General features: G+C 53.8%; 1 protein-coding gene across 4 annotated transcripts; it reads right to left on the reverse strand.

The window, feature by feature from the left end:
* Positions 1 to 1,093: 1,093 nt before the first annotated feature.
* Positions 1,094 to 8,686, reverse strand: FIGNL1 (fidgetin like 1). 4 transcript variants are annotated; one of them, XM_075084341.1, is made up of 3 exons: positions 8,612 to 8,686; positions 6,959 to 7,254; positions 1,094 to 6,131 (listed from the first exon to the last, which is right to left on the reverse strand). In XM_075084341.1, exon 3 carries the CDS (start codon positions 6,121 to 6,123, stop codon positions 4,012 to 4,014), a length of 2,112 nt encoding a protein of 703 aa, XP_074940442.1. In that variant the 5' UTR covers positions 6,124 to 6,131; positions 6,959 to 7,254; positions 8,612 to 8,686; the 3' UTR covers positions 1,094 to 4,011. The 4 variants fall into 4 exon arrangements, 3 of the variants coding, with proteins under 3 accessions (XP_074940442.1, XP_074940444.1, XP_074940443.1); XM_075084343.1 differs by having other exon boundaries at positions 6,959 to 7,051; positions 8,612 to 8,663; XR_012659101.1 differs by lacking the exon at positions 8,612 to 8,686 and having other exon boundaries at positions 1,096 to 1,608; positions 1,775 to 6,131; positions 6,959 to 8,574.
* Between the last annotated feature and the right edge of the window lie 2,751 nt (positions 8,687 to 11,437).

Raw genomic sequence — 11,437 nt, forward strand, 5'->3', positions numbered from 1 at the left:
CAGTCCAAGTCCAAAAAGAGACCAAGCTTTTTGTAAGTACTGGATGTTTTAAAGAACAAACTAGGCAAAACATGGACCAGGAATTGCAAAAATTAGTTCGCCCTACACAAAGTGAGACTTTGAGGATTCCTGGGAGTCCTTTCCAGACCCGTAACTCTGTGACAACGCAGTTTTGGCTTCGCGTGTCTGGGCCAAGATGACACACAGTTTCTGACCTGCTGGGACAAAACCAAGTACTAGAGATCTCTTAATGCTGCAACCGTTATAGCTACAGCACCGTACGTGGCTGCTTTTCTGCAGGTAAGACAAAGAATGGTAATAAAATATTAAAAAGTAAGGCTAAGAAATGTAGTCTTGGGAAATTTTATGCCTCTCCACTAAGCGCTGCAGTTGTGTGAGCTGTTCTGCCGGAGGCATCTGTGCTGGGTGTGAAGGTTTTGGCGGAGTCGGGGAGGGTGCCGCAGGGGTGGCCTCTGTGGGAAGAGGCTGGGGTAACCGGTGAGTGATCTCCCCGTCTTTGTCACGACCCCCAAGCTCTCCCATCCCATTTTCTCCACCCGTCGCACTCAGGAGCAGGAGAGAGAGAGGGGCTGGGGGCAGCTGGCTGTTAGCCAAGGTTAACCTGACAGACTGTCTCTTCAGGGAAGAAAACTACTCAGGAGCCTCCTTTCAAAACTCTCCCCAGCCCCAGCTTTCATTTAAATTCCCAAGGATTGCCCACTCATGAGTTTGGAGGCAAGTGCAAGCACTGTTTCTATGCCTACAGTTCAAAGTGTCTTCCGCCTCTTAGTAAATGTAAGCGCTCACCAAGACCAATTTCTCACCGCCATCGCAACTGCAATTTTGATAGGAAAAGTGGGGTTTTGTTTGTTTGTTTGGTGGGTTTTTTCCCAATGACTTGTTGCCGTGGGAGTAGTTCCACAATTTCTATTAGAAAACCAAAAATTGCCTTATTTCAACTCGGCACCTTGACCGATGCTCTTGGAGGCCAGCCTGGTTTTCACCACCCACTTGCCATTAGCAGATGATGACCATTGCTCCTTCGTCAGCTTTTTACTTCCTGGTGTTGGCACGGTTTTCCATAAATGAGAATTCACCTGGGAATTTCATGCTGCTCTGAGACAATTTTGCTAACTCAATTCCAAGGCGCACTGAGAAAATGAAGAGTCTAGATTGCCTTGATTATTAATAAAGACCTCGCCCACCCAGGACTGCAATTATTTGCCTTTATTTAAGAGAAACTAAGAGATTGCGCATCAAGTGTTACCAAACCACAAAACCAGAGGAGAGTCCTGCATGTCGTCTTACGAAGTTCAGCCAGCCAAAAAGAAGCACATCAGTTTCCGCCAACACTAAACAGATCCATTAAAGTGGATTTATCTGCACCATTTCCCTTAAAATACAATCATGCCCTGCTTCTGTGCAATTTTCCCCATTTTCTGAAATTACGTTACCAGCGACCTAGTCTCTTGTTAGGTGGCACTGCTACGGCGGGTGATGAAATACGCGCTGGGCTGATACTGGAAGTCCTGCTGACTTGCAAGTCCTGCAGCAAAGCCTGAACCGTGCCAGACGGCGGAAGAGGCAGTCACATTACCTGCATCCGTACTGAAAAGGGAAAGAATAAACTTCACCTAACGTTCCCTTGCACTATTTCTATGTGTTTTCTAAAACAAAAGCACGCTCACGTAACTCGAGAGAGTGCCAAGTAATGAGTAACATAAAAAGTAGCAGGAAGAATACTCCTGCCTGGGGCCGCGGTTCTACCTTTTACCTTGTTCACAAGTTCCACTTTGCAGAGGACAAACATATCGGCCCAGCATTGCCGAAATCCCAGTCCTCGGCATTTCAGGACGCATTGTATTCTCTGTTGCCTCGTGTGTTCTCCCTGGTCCTGTCAGCAGAGACATTCCCATTTCAACAGGACTATTCAGGCACGTGGATGAGCACAGTATGCTCACAGGGTGTACCAGAACAATTCCCAGCAGAAATAAGGCAGCTAGTTTATCATACCTAAGGGTTCTATTACCCTTGAGCAACCCTTAGGTTTCACTAAACAATTAAAAGTCTCTGGGGGTTTTAGTCACTTGCCTGAGGGAAGATTTTCAACAGTATGTTTTCATTACGGTTGGAGAGATGCTTGGGGAGCAAAAACCTCACGTTGTACATGTCTGTAGCTCTCTGACACTAAACTTGTAAGAGCAGATTTAATCACGTAATCTTTACCCCAGTGACACAAAGGTCAATCAGTTTGGACCACATTCCACATTTATTCTTACAAAAATAATCAAATTATTCTACTTTTACTCTTTCAAAAATTAAGATAAATTTGCATACCTGAATTTTTATTTCTCTGAAAAAGTTTCTAACACATACCACACTTTACTGAAGACACAAGCGAAGAATAGGACTGACACTTTTTGTTGAAATCAGGAAGAGCTCTGTGAAATGCCAAGTCTTCCAAAGTATTCTGAACTCAAACTTCACTGCAGCCTCAGGGCTAAGGAGAGTTTGTAGTGAGGTGGGTGTTGGTCTTTTCTCCCAAGCAAAAAGGGACAGGATGAGACAAAATGGCCTCAAGTTGCATCAGGGAGGTTTAGACTGGAGATTAGGAGAAACATCTTTACTGAAAGGGTGGTCAGGCATTGGAACAGGCTGCCCAGAGAGGTGGTGGAATCACCATCCCTGGAGGTGTTCAAAAAATGTGTAGACGTGGCACTTCAGGACTTGGTTTAGGAGGCCTGGGGGTGTTGGGTTGGCAGTTGGACTTGATGATCTTAGAAGTCTTTTCCAACCTTAATGATTCTATGACTCCATTGCCGGGTGCCCCTGCCGCTGGTTTTCATTGCGGGTCCAGGCAGGAGCGAGGCTGCGTCCCTAGTCCAAAACGGCAGATGCACACAAACAGGCGGGCGCACACGCACACACACACAGATGAGAACAGAGAGCAAGCAGCGCTTTCGGCAGCACGCACCTACCCAGCAAACGCACGCACATAAATAGAACGACACAGCCCCATCTTGTCCCTCACCTCCCGCAAACAGGACTGCGGCTCACTGGCGAGACACGCAGGCCCCTGCACTCTCCAGCTTCACAAGACCACCCCGCTCCTGAAGCCTTCAAACATTACCACGGGGTTTAAGTTCATCTAAAAGCCATACCCAGACCCTGAGCCCCCTTACCCTGCCCCTGGCTCATAGCTTGCCTCTTTCCAGGTGCTGCTTTTCCTCCTACTTGCCAGCTTGTCCAGCTTGAAGCTTGCTAGCGAGCGGTGCTGGTGAGGTTTGCCCGCACAGCGGGATCACCACGGCACCTGGCTCTAAACGCGTTGGCCTGCCCACGGCTGGCTCCCCATAACACACATCCACACACACAGCACAGAAAGCAAGGCCAAGCAGAAAATGATCAGAGGAAGGGTTTAATGAGAAGCTGGGGTAGACTGCAGTGGTGTGGCACAGGACTGGCAGACAAGAGCGCTGCTTCCATGAGACCCTCCCCTTTTACCCACCCTCCTAATCTTCTCACACCCGCCTTGACTCCTTCCTTCCTCTGCGCCTGTCTCTTCCCAAACGACACGCCCCCAACTGCTTTTCCCCATCAGCCCCAGTTTTGCCACATCCCTACCCAAAACTGGCGTTTCTGCTGACGTTACCCGGCTCCCCTCAGCCTAGCACGGCATTACTGACACACCACGGGGGCCTCGCAAGGTGCCCCCAATACTCCCTTCAGCTGTACGTGAGGTTTGACCATCTTCCCCTTAAACGTCAGCAAAGTCTGCCCACTTTCACTGCAGCCATCGGTCATTTCTGTCAGCTTCTCGCTCCACTACTTGTGTTCAGCAGTTTCTCATAGCATGACCAGCGGTTTCTCACCGTCTTTTCAGTGAGCTAAACCTCAGGGCAGGGCCTGGACATCTGCCTGCATAACACAGGAAGATGTGTTTCAAAGACAAAAACAAAGAAAGAGAAGTGCAGACACCCCAGATTATCCCAGCTGCAGTACGTGGCGGCGCTAAGGAGACATTCCCGAGAAACAGGTAGGGTGCGACGACCCACCGCAGCCAAACGTCTGGTTCCAGGTTTCGTACAGCTCCAGGTCCTTCGAGGAGACGCTGGGCCGCACCGTTCTGAAGGCACTCTCAAAGTCCAGAAAAGCAATAGGCCGCACTTGCTCTGGTGCGATGGTTGCAATGTCTGTCGCCTGGAGGCTGCGGATAGGGCCCAGAGAGGCTTCTCGGCAGAGCTGTGCCATGTCTGCCCCAGAAAATCCATTCGATTTCTTAACTATGACGTCCAGCTCCCCTTCACTTAGAGAGCAGTGCTCCTTTGACATTAGGCGGGTAACAATCTGCTTCCTGGCCGAGGCTTCTGGAAGAGGGATGTACAGTCTCTTCACTAGTCTCCTCCGGGCAGCTTCGTCGATCTCCTGGGGCCGATTCGTTGCTCCGACCACTAGAATATGATCTTCAGAGGAGGTTGCTGCCCCATCTAACTGGACCAGAAATTCCGTTTTTATCCGTCTCGACGACTCGTGCTCCCCATCTCCACGCTGGGACAGCAGCGAGTCGATTTCATCGATGAAAATCACTGCTGGCTGCTGACATCGTGCCACAGCGAACAGCGCACGGACCATCTTTTCCCCCTCGCCTACCCACTTGGAAGTCAGAGAGGAGGCACTGATGCTAAAAAAAGTCGCTCCCGACTGGCACGCGATGCACTTGCCTATAAGAGTCTTGCCAGTCCCAGGGGGGCCAAAGAGAAGAATTCCTTTCGGAGGACCACGTAACCCGGTGAAGATGTCTGGCCTCAGCATGGGCCAGACCACTATTTCTTTGATGGTAGCTTTAGCAAACTCAACCCCGGCAATGTCGTCCCAGCTGACAGGAGGCCCGTGGTCCATGATCTCATGCATGATGAGTTCAACCATTTTTGGCTCTATGTTTTTCAGCCGCTCATCTACAAGCGGCGGCGGATCCACCGGCCCTCTCGCATGGGGTTTACACTGCGCTTCTCCGTTCTCATTCCCGTCCTGTTTTGGAACCGGAGGAACAAACTTGCCAAACGGACCCCGAGATCTGCCTGCGCCCAGGGACTTCTTTACGCCTCCGTACGAGGCGACTGGGGCACGCTGGGGCAGGTGCTGAGATTTCTTCTGCTGATCCACCCACAGCTGTTCTTTTGCAGTTCTAAAACCAGGAACGCTGCTCTCCTCATCTCTGTTTCTGCTCCCTGAAAGACTGCTGGTTTCGGTACCAACAGAAGCCTGGCACGGGGCAAGGCTGGGAGCCACCGCGCTGCCTTCATCAGCCAGGCCATAAAACGCTCTTCTTTTTCCAGAACTTGCGGACCAGGCAGGTGTAGCTGACTGACCAGGAAGAGACAGATGTCGTCCATCACGACAGCTGCTCGACGGTTTCAGAGAACCGCCTCGTGCCGCTTCTTTACTTCCAAACAGCGGAGTTGCCTGGAAACCTGTAGGAAGCTGTTCCTTGAAGGAGGCTGAGGCGGCAGGACGGGCAGCCGAAGTTTCGGTCGCAGCAGGCATGCCGCTTTGAGGAGACTCTGCCGGTGAGGGCTGCCCAAGGAGATCGGGTCCCCGACCTGCGCGTTTTGCTGGGCCAGCACAGAGTTCAGTCTCTCCGGCGCCACTGGGGACGCCGAGCTGAGGAAGACCTGGAGCGGCGGAGGCACCAAGCCCTTTATCAGCTGGGGCACAGGCATCTGCCGGTGCCACCCCAGAGCTTCGGAAATTTTTGCCAGCCTGCATCCGCTCTTGCACACGCTTTAACCCAAATACATTATCTGTTGTCAGGGCAGATTGCCACTTGTCACTGTCGTTTTGCTGGCACTTTGCCAAAGTCAAAATGTTTTCAGCGTAGTTATTCAAGCCAGTCTCTATGTTGTCAGAGTCAATAATTGCAGAGTATTTCTCTGCATACTTTCTAAACAGGTTGGTGGCACAGGCTTGAGAGATCTCGGAGTTTGCCCACGCGTACTGTACGCGCAGGATTTGGGCACGGTATTCATCTGCCTTCTGCCCGGGCGTGCAGGCGCCAGAGGTAACAGCAAAGTAGCTCTTCTGCCAGTCACTCAGGTGCAGCGCACTGCGGCCGGGGGTCTCCATCACTGACTCTGAAACACATGGAAAGCACCTGCTGTTACGAAACACATTTCACAGCTATTTCCTTTGGCTGCTTCCCCCCATTTCTAAATACGCACCCAGGCAAAAACAGACATTATTTTAACTGGGAGAAATAGCACAGTGGCTCTTGCAAGCTACTCCACCAGTCTGGACACTTTACCGTTTCCAAAAAACAACCAGCTTTGTGGTGTAAAGCCATTTTGACCGCAGTTCTCTTTTCTTCCTTGTTCAAAGAAAGAAAAGGAGGAGAGGAAAAAAAATAAAGTAAGGAAAAAGAGAGTTTGCTTCTGACCAGGGGTCTCCTGGGGAGGTAGGTAGACTGTAGAGAATGGCACCAGACGGCCAAACAAAAACTGGCCTCGCTAAACGAAGTCACCAGCGCTTTCGCTCTTACTTGACAGAACATGGCACAGCGCAGGGGCGGACAGGCTATACGTCACTGTCAGAATGAGGACATTCATTACAGTGATGGTAACAAAAATGAAACAAGGAAGCTAATAAATAAAACTACATCCAATGCCTGCAAGGGGAGCTAAGAGTGGAATGAATAAGCCTGAAGGTAGCAAGCTTTCAGATTAAGGAAATATTTAGAGTCATAGCAAGCGTTCAAGACTATTTATTCCATTCAGAATGTACTAAAATCTCCCCATTTTATATTTCAGAGAAACAAAGCTCTCCTGTGTTTAAAGCCATGCCTGTTTCTCAGGCTTAGAAAGCAGAATTTAAATTCCTTCAGGGATTTTTTAGTTTAAGAAGTAGGAAAGATGGCATTTGGCTAGGAAGGAGCATTGTGCCAGACTTGAAAAGATACACTCACGTTTACGATGTATTTTCAGTTGGACTAGATGACAGTGTAGATCCCTTCCAACTGAAATATTCCGTTCTATTCCAGTTTCAAAGAAGTCTTTCTCTGCAACGTATCACACACAGAGACATTGCTGGTTATGTCAAGAATTCACAATTTCAGAAGAGATGCAGGCGCAAGCCAGTTAATGTATGCGTACATATATTACACATAGACTGTGTGTATATATGTAGGTGTAACACACAAGACAGAGCTGAAGGAAGATGGGGCAGGGCAAGGCGGTCCCTCTCTAGTTCCTTCCAAGAAGTCTTGCATCAGCGCAATCCCATTATGGCAGCAGGGGTTACGCACATAGAAACAATAGGGAGATAAATCATTTCAGTTTGCATTTTCTTGGACTTTGGCCCAACTTTGTAGAGCTGTTTAGAAAAAAAGTCAAAACATCTTTTACCCACAAATCCAGGGCCTTTACAGGGGAAGCCCATTTAAAAAACCAATACAAAATTAAGATTTCTTCTGAAAAATCACGGCCAACTTTTGCACCGTGAGGAGCCTAACTTGCACCTACGGGATGCCCACCACAAGCCACGCCCACCACAACCCACCCGCGGCTGGGCGGGAGCTGGGGGGCTGCAGCCTTCTGTTTCTTTTCTCTGGGCAGCGACTAAACAACGCACGAAATAACTGTCCCCGTGTGCACAACCTTTCCGTAACTGTTGAATCGAAGACATCACCTGAAACACAAAAGCTAAGTTCAGAAGAAGCTTAGCAGCAGGCATTTGCTCCCATGGAATAGCCACAGATTTACGTCACTCAGAACATAAAATCTCAAGATCGCCACCGCCGCCTAAGGATTTAGTGACCATCCTCACGGCCCTGAGGGAAGGTCCTAACAAGCGGCAGCCAGTGTAAAAGGCCAGTTCGATTTTTTTCTCCTTAAGCACCTTCTAACGCACGTTCTCTCCCCAGCCGGGGCCCCGTCAGGTGCCCTCATCGCTGCGCTGCTTCCCGGCAAGAGCCGGCCAAAGGCGCGCTCGGACGGCCAGCCCTCCCCCATCAGCCCAGCCCGTTCGGGGCGCGCCCGTGGGCACCGCACCCCCACACGCGCCCCCCACCCCGGGGACTGATCACAGCGCGGCCGGCGACGAACTCCCGCGCGCGGCGCCCGGCCCCAGCCGGGGGGGCGGTACGTGACGCCCCGACCCACCCGCGGGTGCCATCGCGCCCGGACCCACCCGAGCCCGGGAAAGCCCGCTGGCCGCGGGCACGGCAGCGCGGCGGGCAGCACGCCGGCCGCCCAGGCGAGGCGAGGCGCGGACCCCGGCGGCTGCTGAGCCCGCACACGCCGGCGCGGCTCCGCCGGCGCTGGGCCCCGCAGCCCCGGAGCCCTCACCGGCACGGCCTCCAGCAGGCCGCCCCACCCCGCCGCGCCGGGGCGGGGAAGCCGCGACCAGAGTCCCGAGGCTTCCCCCGCGGCCCTCGCCCGCGGAAGAGGCCGGGCCGGGACAGGACAGGCCGGGCCGGGCCGGGCCGGGCCGCCCGTGCGGGACCAGCCGCGGAGGCGCAGCGGGGGGCCAGAGGCGCGCGACGGTCGCCAACCGCCTCCGCCCAGCGCGCGCCCCTCGCCGGCGACCGGCGACCGCCCACCGCGCCCACCGCACCCACCGGCCGCAGCCGCCTCGGATCCAGCAGCCGCCTCGGATCCCGCGCCCGTTCTGCCGCAGGCACCGCCCGCTCCCGCCCACCAATCGGATAACAGGGCTCTAGGAGACGCAACCAATCGCAACTCGAAAGGGCGGGCCGAGCGGGAGGCGGGAGGGCTCGCTGAGCCACCGTCACCCGCTCAGGCTTACCGGGGCAGGCGAGCCTTCCTGCTCCCTATTGGCTGCGCCTCAGGCGCCTGCCCTCCAATAGGCGCGGGATCCGTGCCTTTGGAGGCGGGACGGCCTCGTTCCGCCCCGCCCCGCCCGCCGCTCGCGGGCAACGCCGCGTCCTGCCGAGTTCCCCGGGCCCCGCCCCCCCACCCCACCCCCCCCCACCCCCCCCCAGCGGAGCCGCAGCGTCCGTGTCCTCGTGCCCGCCCGTCCGTCCGTCCCCGGGCCCCTCGCGTCGTCCCGTCCCCCCACTCGATGGCCCCCGCCTTGGCCCTGTGCGTCGTGTCCGTCTGGTGTAACTGACTGAAGGGTTAAACTTGCAGCTTGAGCCGTTATTTACCCAAACGCACATCCTGAGAAATACAAACGACTCCATGAGCCAAGCTGTGAGAGGAGTTCAAGGTTCACGAGCTGAGAAACCTCAAGGACCGGTAACAGAAAGAAACACCCTCCCGCAAGGAAGATCGAGGGGTGCCACGACCATGAAGCAACAACAGCAGCGAGAGCCCCAGTAACTGGGGGAAAGGCAATTGCGGCAGGGGGACGTTGCGGCCGCCGACTCCATTGCGGGACGAAAGGAGCACCCCCCGACTCCTCTTGAGCGTCTGCAGTGAGTTAAAATCACACCGTAGCTTTCAACTTAAGCGAAGAAAATACAGGCCACGGGAAGCAGAGGTTGCTCGGTCAGGCCAATGATTATGGATTAGGTAGGCGTGGTGGTTAACTGTCACATATAAACGTCAAAAAGGAATTACGGTAGGCGCGCATGCGAGGCGGAAAGATCCCCCAGGCACCCGGCGCCGAATAAAGCATGCCTGCTCTTCAATGCCCAGTGTTAAGGAGTTTTATTCTGGGTTTTTGGTGACAATTTGGCGACCCAGGTGGGACACTTTGTCCAAAGCTCGACGGATCCACAGGATCGAGAGGACTCCGGTGCCACCGAAGGTTTTTCGGGGAGATCCTCCGATCCCCTGGTTCCGTGGGTTCAGGGCAATACCCCTGGGATTTCTTAAGGTATTACTGAGGACACACCCATAAGTCGGGAGAGTAATCTCCCGCCGGACTGGGCTCTAAAGGGATACAAAAGGAGAACACGGGTAAGGGAAGGCTTGTTTGCACGCAGTTACAGGGACGCCCGGAGTGCCAGCCGTAAGGGTAAGGGAAGGCTTGTTTGCATGAAGTGCCAGCCGTAAGGGGTTGTTTGCACGTGGTATCAGCCATACGGGGGGGTGAGCGTGTGTGTTTTGTGTTGTGTGTTGATCGATCAATCAAGGGTGCTACTCTGTTATAATATGGGATCTGGGCAGTCCTCGGAGGAATTTTTAAAAAAACACCTTTGGGATGTTTATTGAAACACCAGAGGGATGGGGTTGTGGGGATTGGCTCTCTTACAAGGAAACAGTTAATTGAATGTTGTAGTCATTGGTGGCAGGTGTATGTTTTGGAAGATCAAGAGAAATGGCCTAAGAATGGAACTCTGCAGTATAATACTGTATTGCAACTAATGTTGTTTTGCTGGCACGTGGGGAAAGGGGATGAAGTACCGTACGTTGGTTTGTTCTTTGCATTGTGAGATCCCCCGGAGTGGCGGAAGGATTGCTATTTAGTGCCAAGTGACCGTATGGTTTTAGCTTTAGAAAAGGGTCAAGGAAAAAGGCCTAAGAGGTGTTGTTCAGCTTGTAGCACTGGGAAGCGTTGCATCAAGTATGGGAGAGCAGAGGAGGAAGATGTAGAGCTTTTGGTGGCCCCAAGGCAAAGGAAGCCAGAGTTGCCACAGCGAGAGAGGGGTAGAAGGAGGGAGGACGAGTCAAGTTCAGAGGCCATGTGCCGACAGTACGTGTGCTGACTTTTTGGTTACCGCTGCTGGCCCAGGGTGTTCCCAGAGCCAGATATGCCTGCGCACACTTTGGGACAGCACCTGTGGCGAAGGTTTGGTTCTTCAGCTGAGGATGACAGCAGCCAGGAAGGAAGAGGCTAGAGAATTCAGAAGCTTCTTGCCCATGCGGGCCCCTTTTGATAGCAGCAGAAGACGGCACCGCGGAGACAAACCCTTCCTGCCAGGCACAGGAGGCAGGCCCTGGCACTTATGTGCGTCCGGCGACTGCGAGAGCAGAAGTGCTGCGGCTCCTCCTGTGCGGAAGCCGATGGTTGCCCAAAATGGCAGGGCAGCCACCTCTCCCCAGCCTACCCTGCCATTCCTTTCTCTCCTCTTGGTTAGAAGGCGCTCTGGGTGTCCTTCCTTCCCTTCGGAGCAGGCTGGGCAAGCACAGTCCCGGGCTCCCCTCAGCCACCGCCCTCGCGGTGATCGAGCTCCATGGGAAATGAGCCCAGATGTGAGCCCTGGCTCGCCCAGGGAGCACCGGAGCTGAGGTGATGCACCGGGACAGGCAAAACGGAGGCTGCGCAGGCCAGGTACGGCTCCTTTGCCTGCGCTGCCCAACGGCCGCCGGCACCAGGGTCGCGCCGTGCAGCTGCCACCCTTGGCGGAGGTTCGGGTGGTATCGATGGGCACCCGTGCCCTTTGTGCACCCAGTGCCTGTCCCTCACGGCTGCCTTTGCCATCTCTCCCACTGTGACACAGGCTGCAAGGCTACCGCGGCCACTGTGGCAGGATCAG

The sequence above is a fragment of the Phalacrocorax aristotelis genome, chromosome 2, assembly GCF_949628215.1.
Source record: "Phalacrocorax aristotelis chromosome 2, bGulAri2.1, whole genome shotgun sequence".
NCBI lineage: Eukaryota > Metazoa > Chordata > Aves > Suliformes > Phalacrocoracidae > Phalacrocorax > Phalacrocorax aristotelis.

What these genes read in the sequence shown, in the direction of transcription:
- FIGNL1 (XM_075084341.1), bottom strand. Translation starts at nt 6,123, where the DNA reads ATGGAGACCCCCGGCCGCAGTGCGCTGCACCTGAGTGACTGGCAGAAG.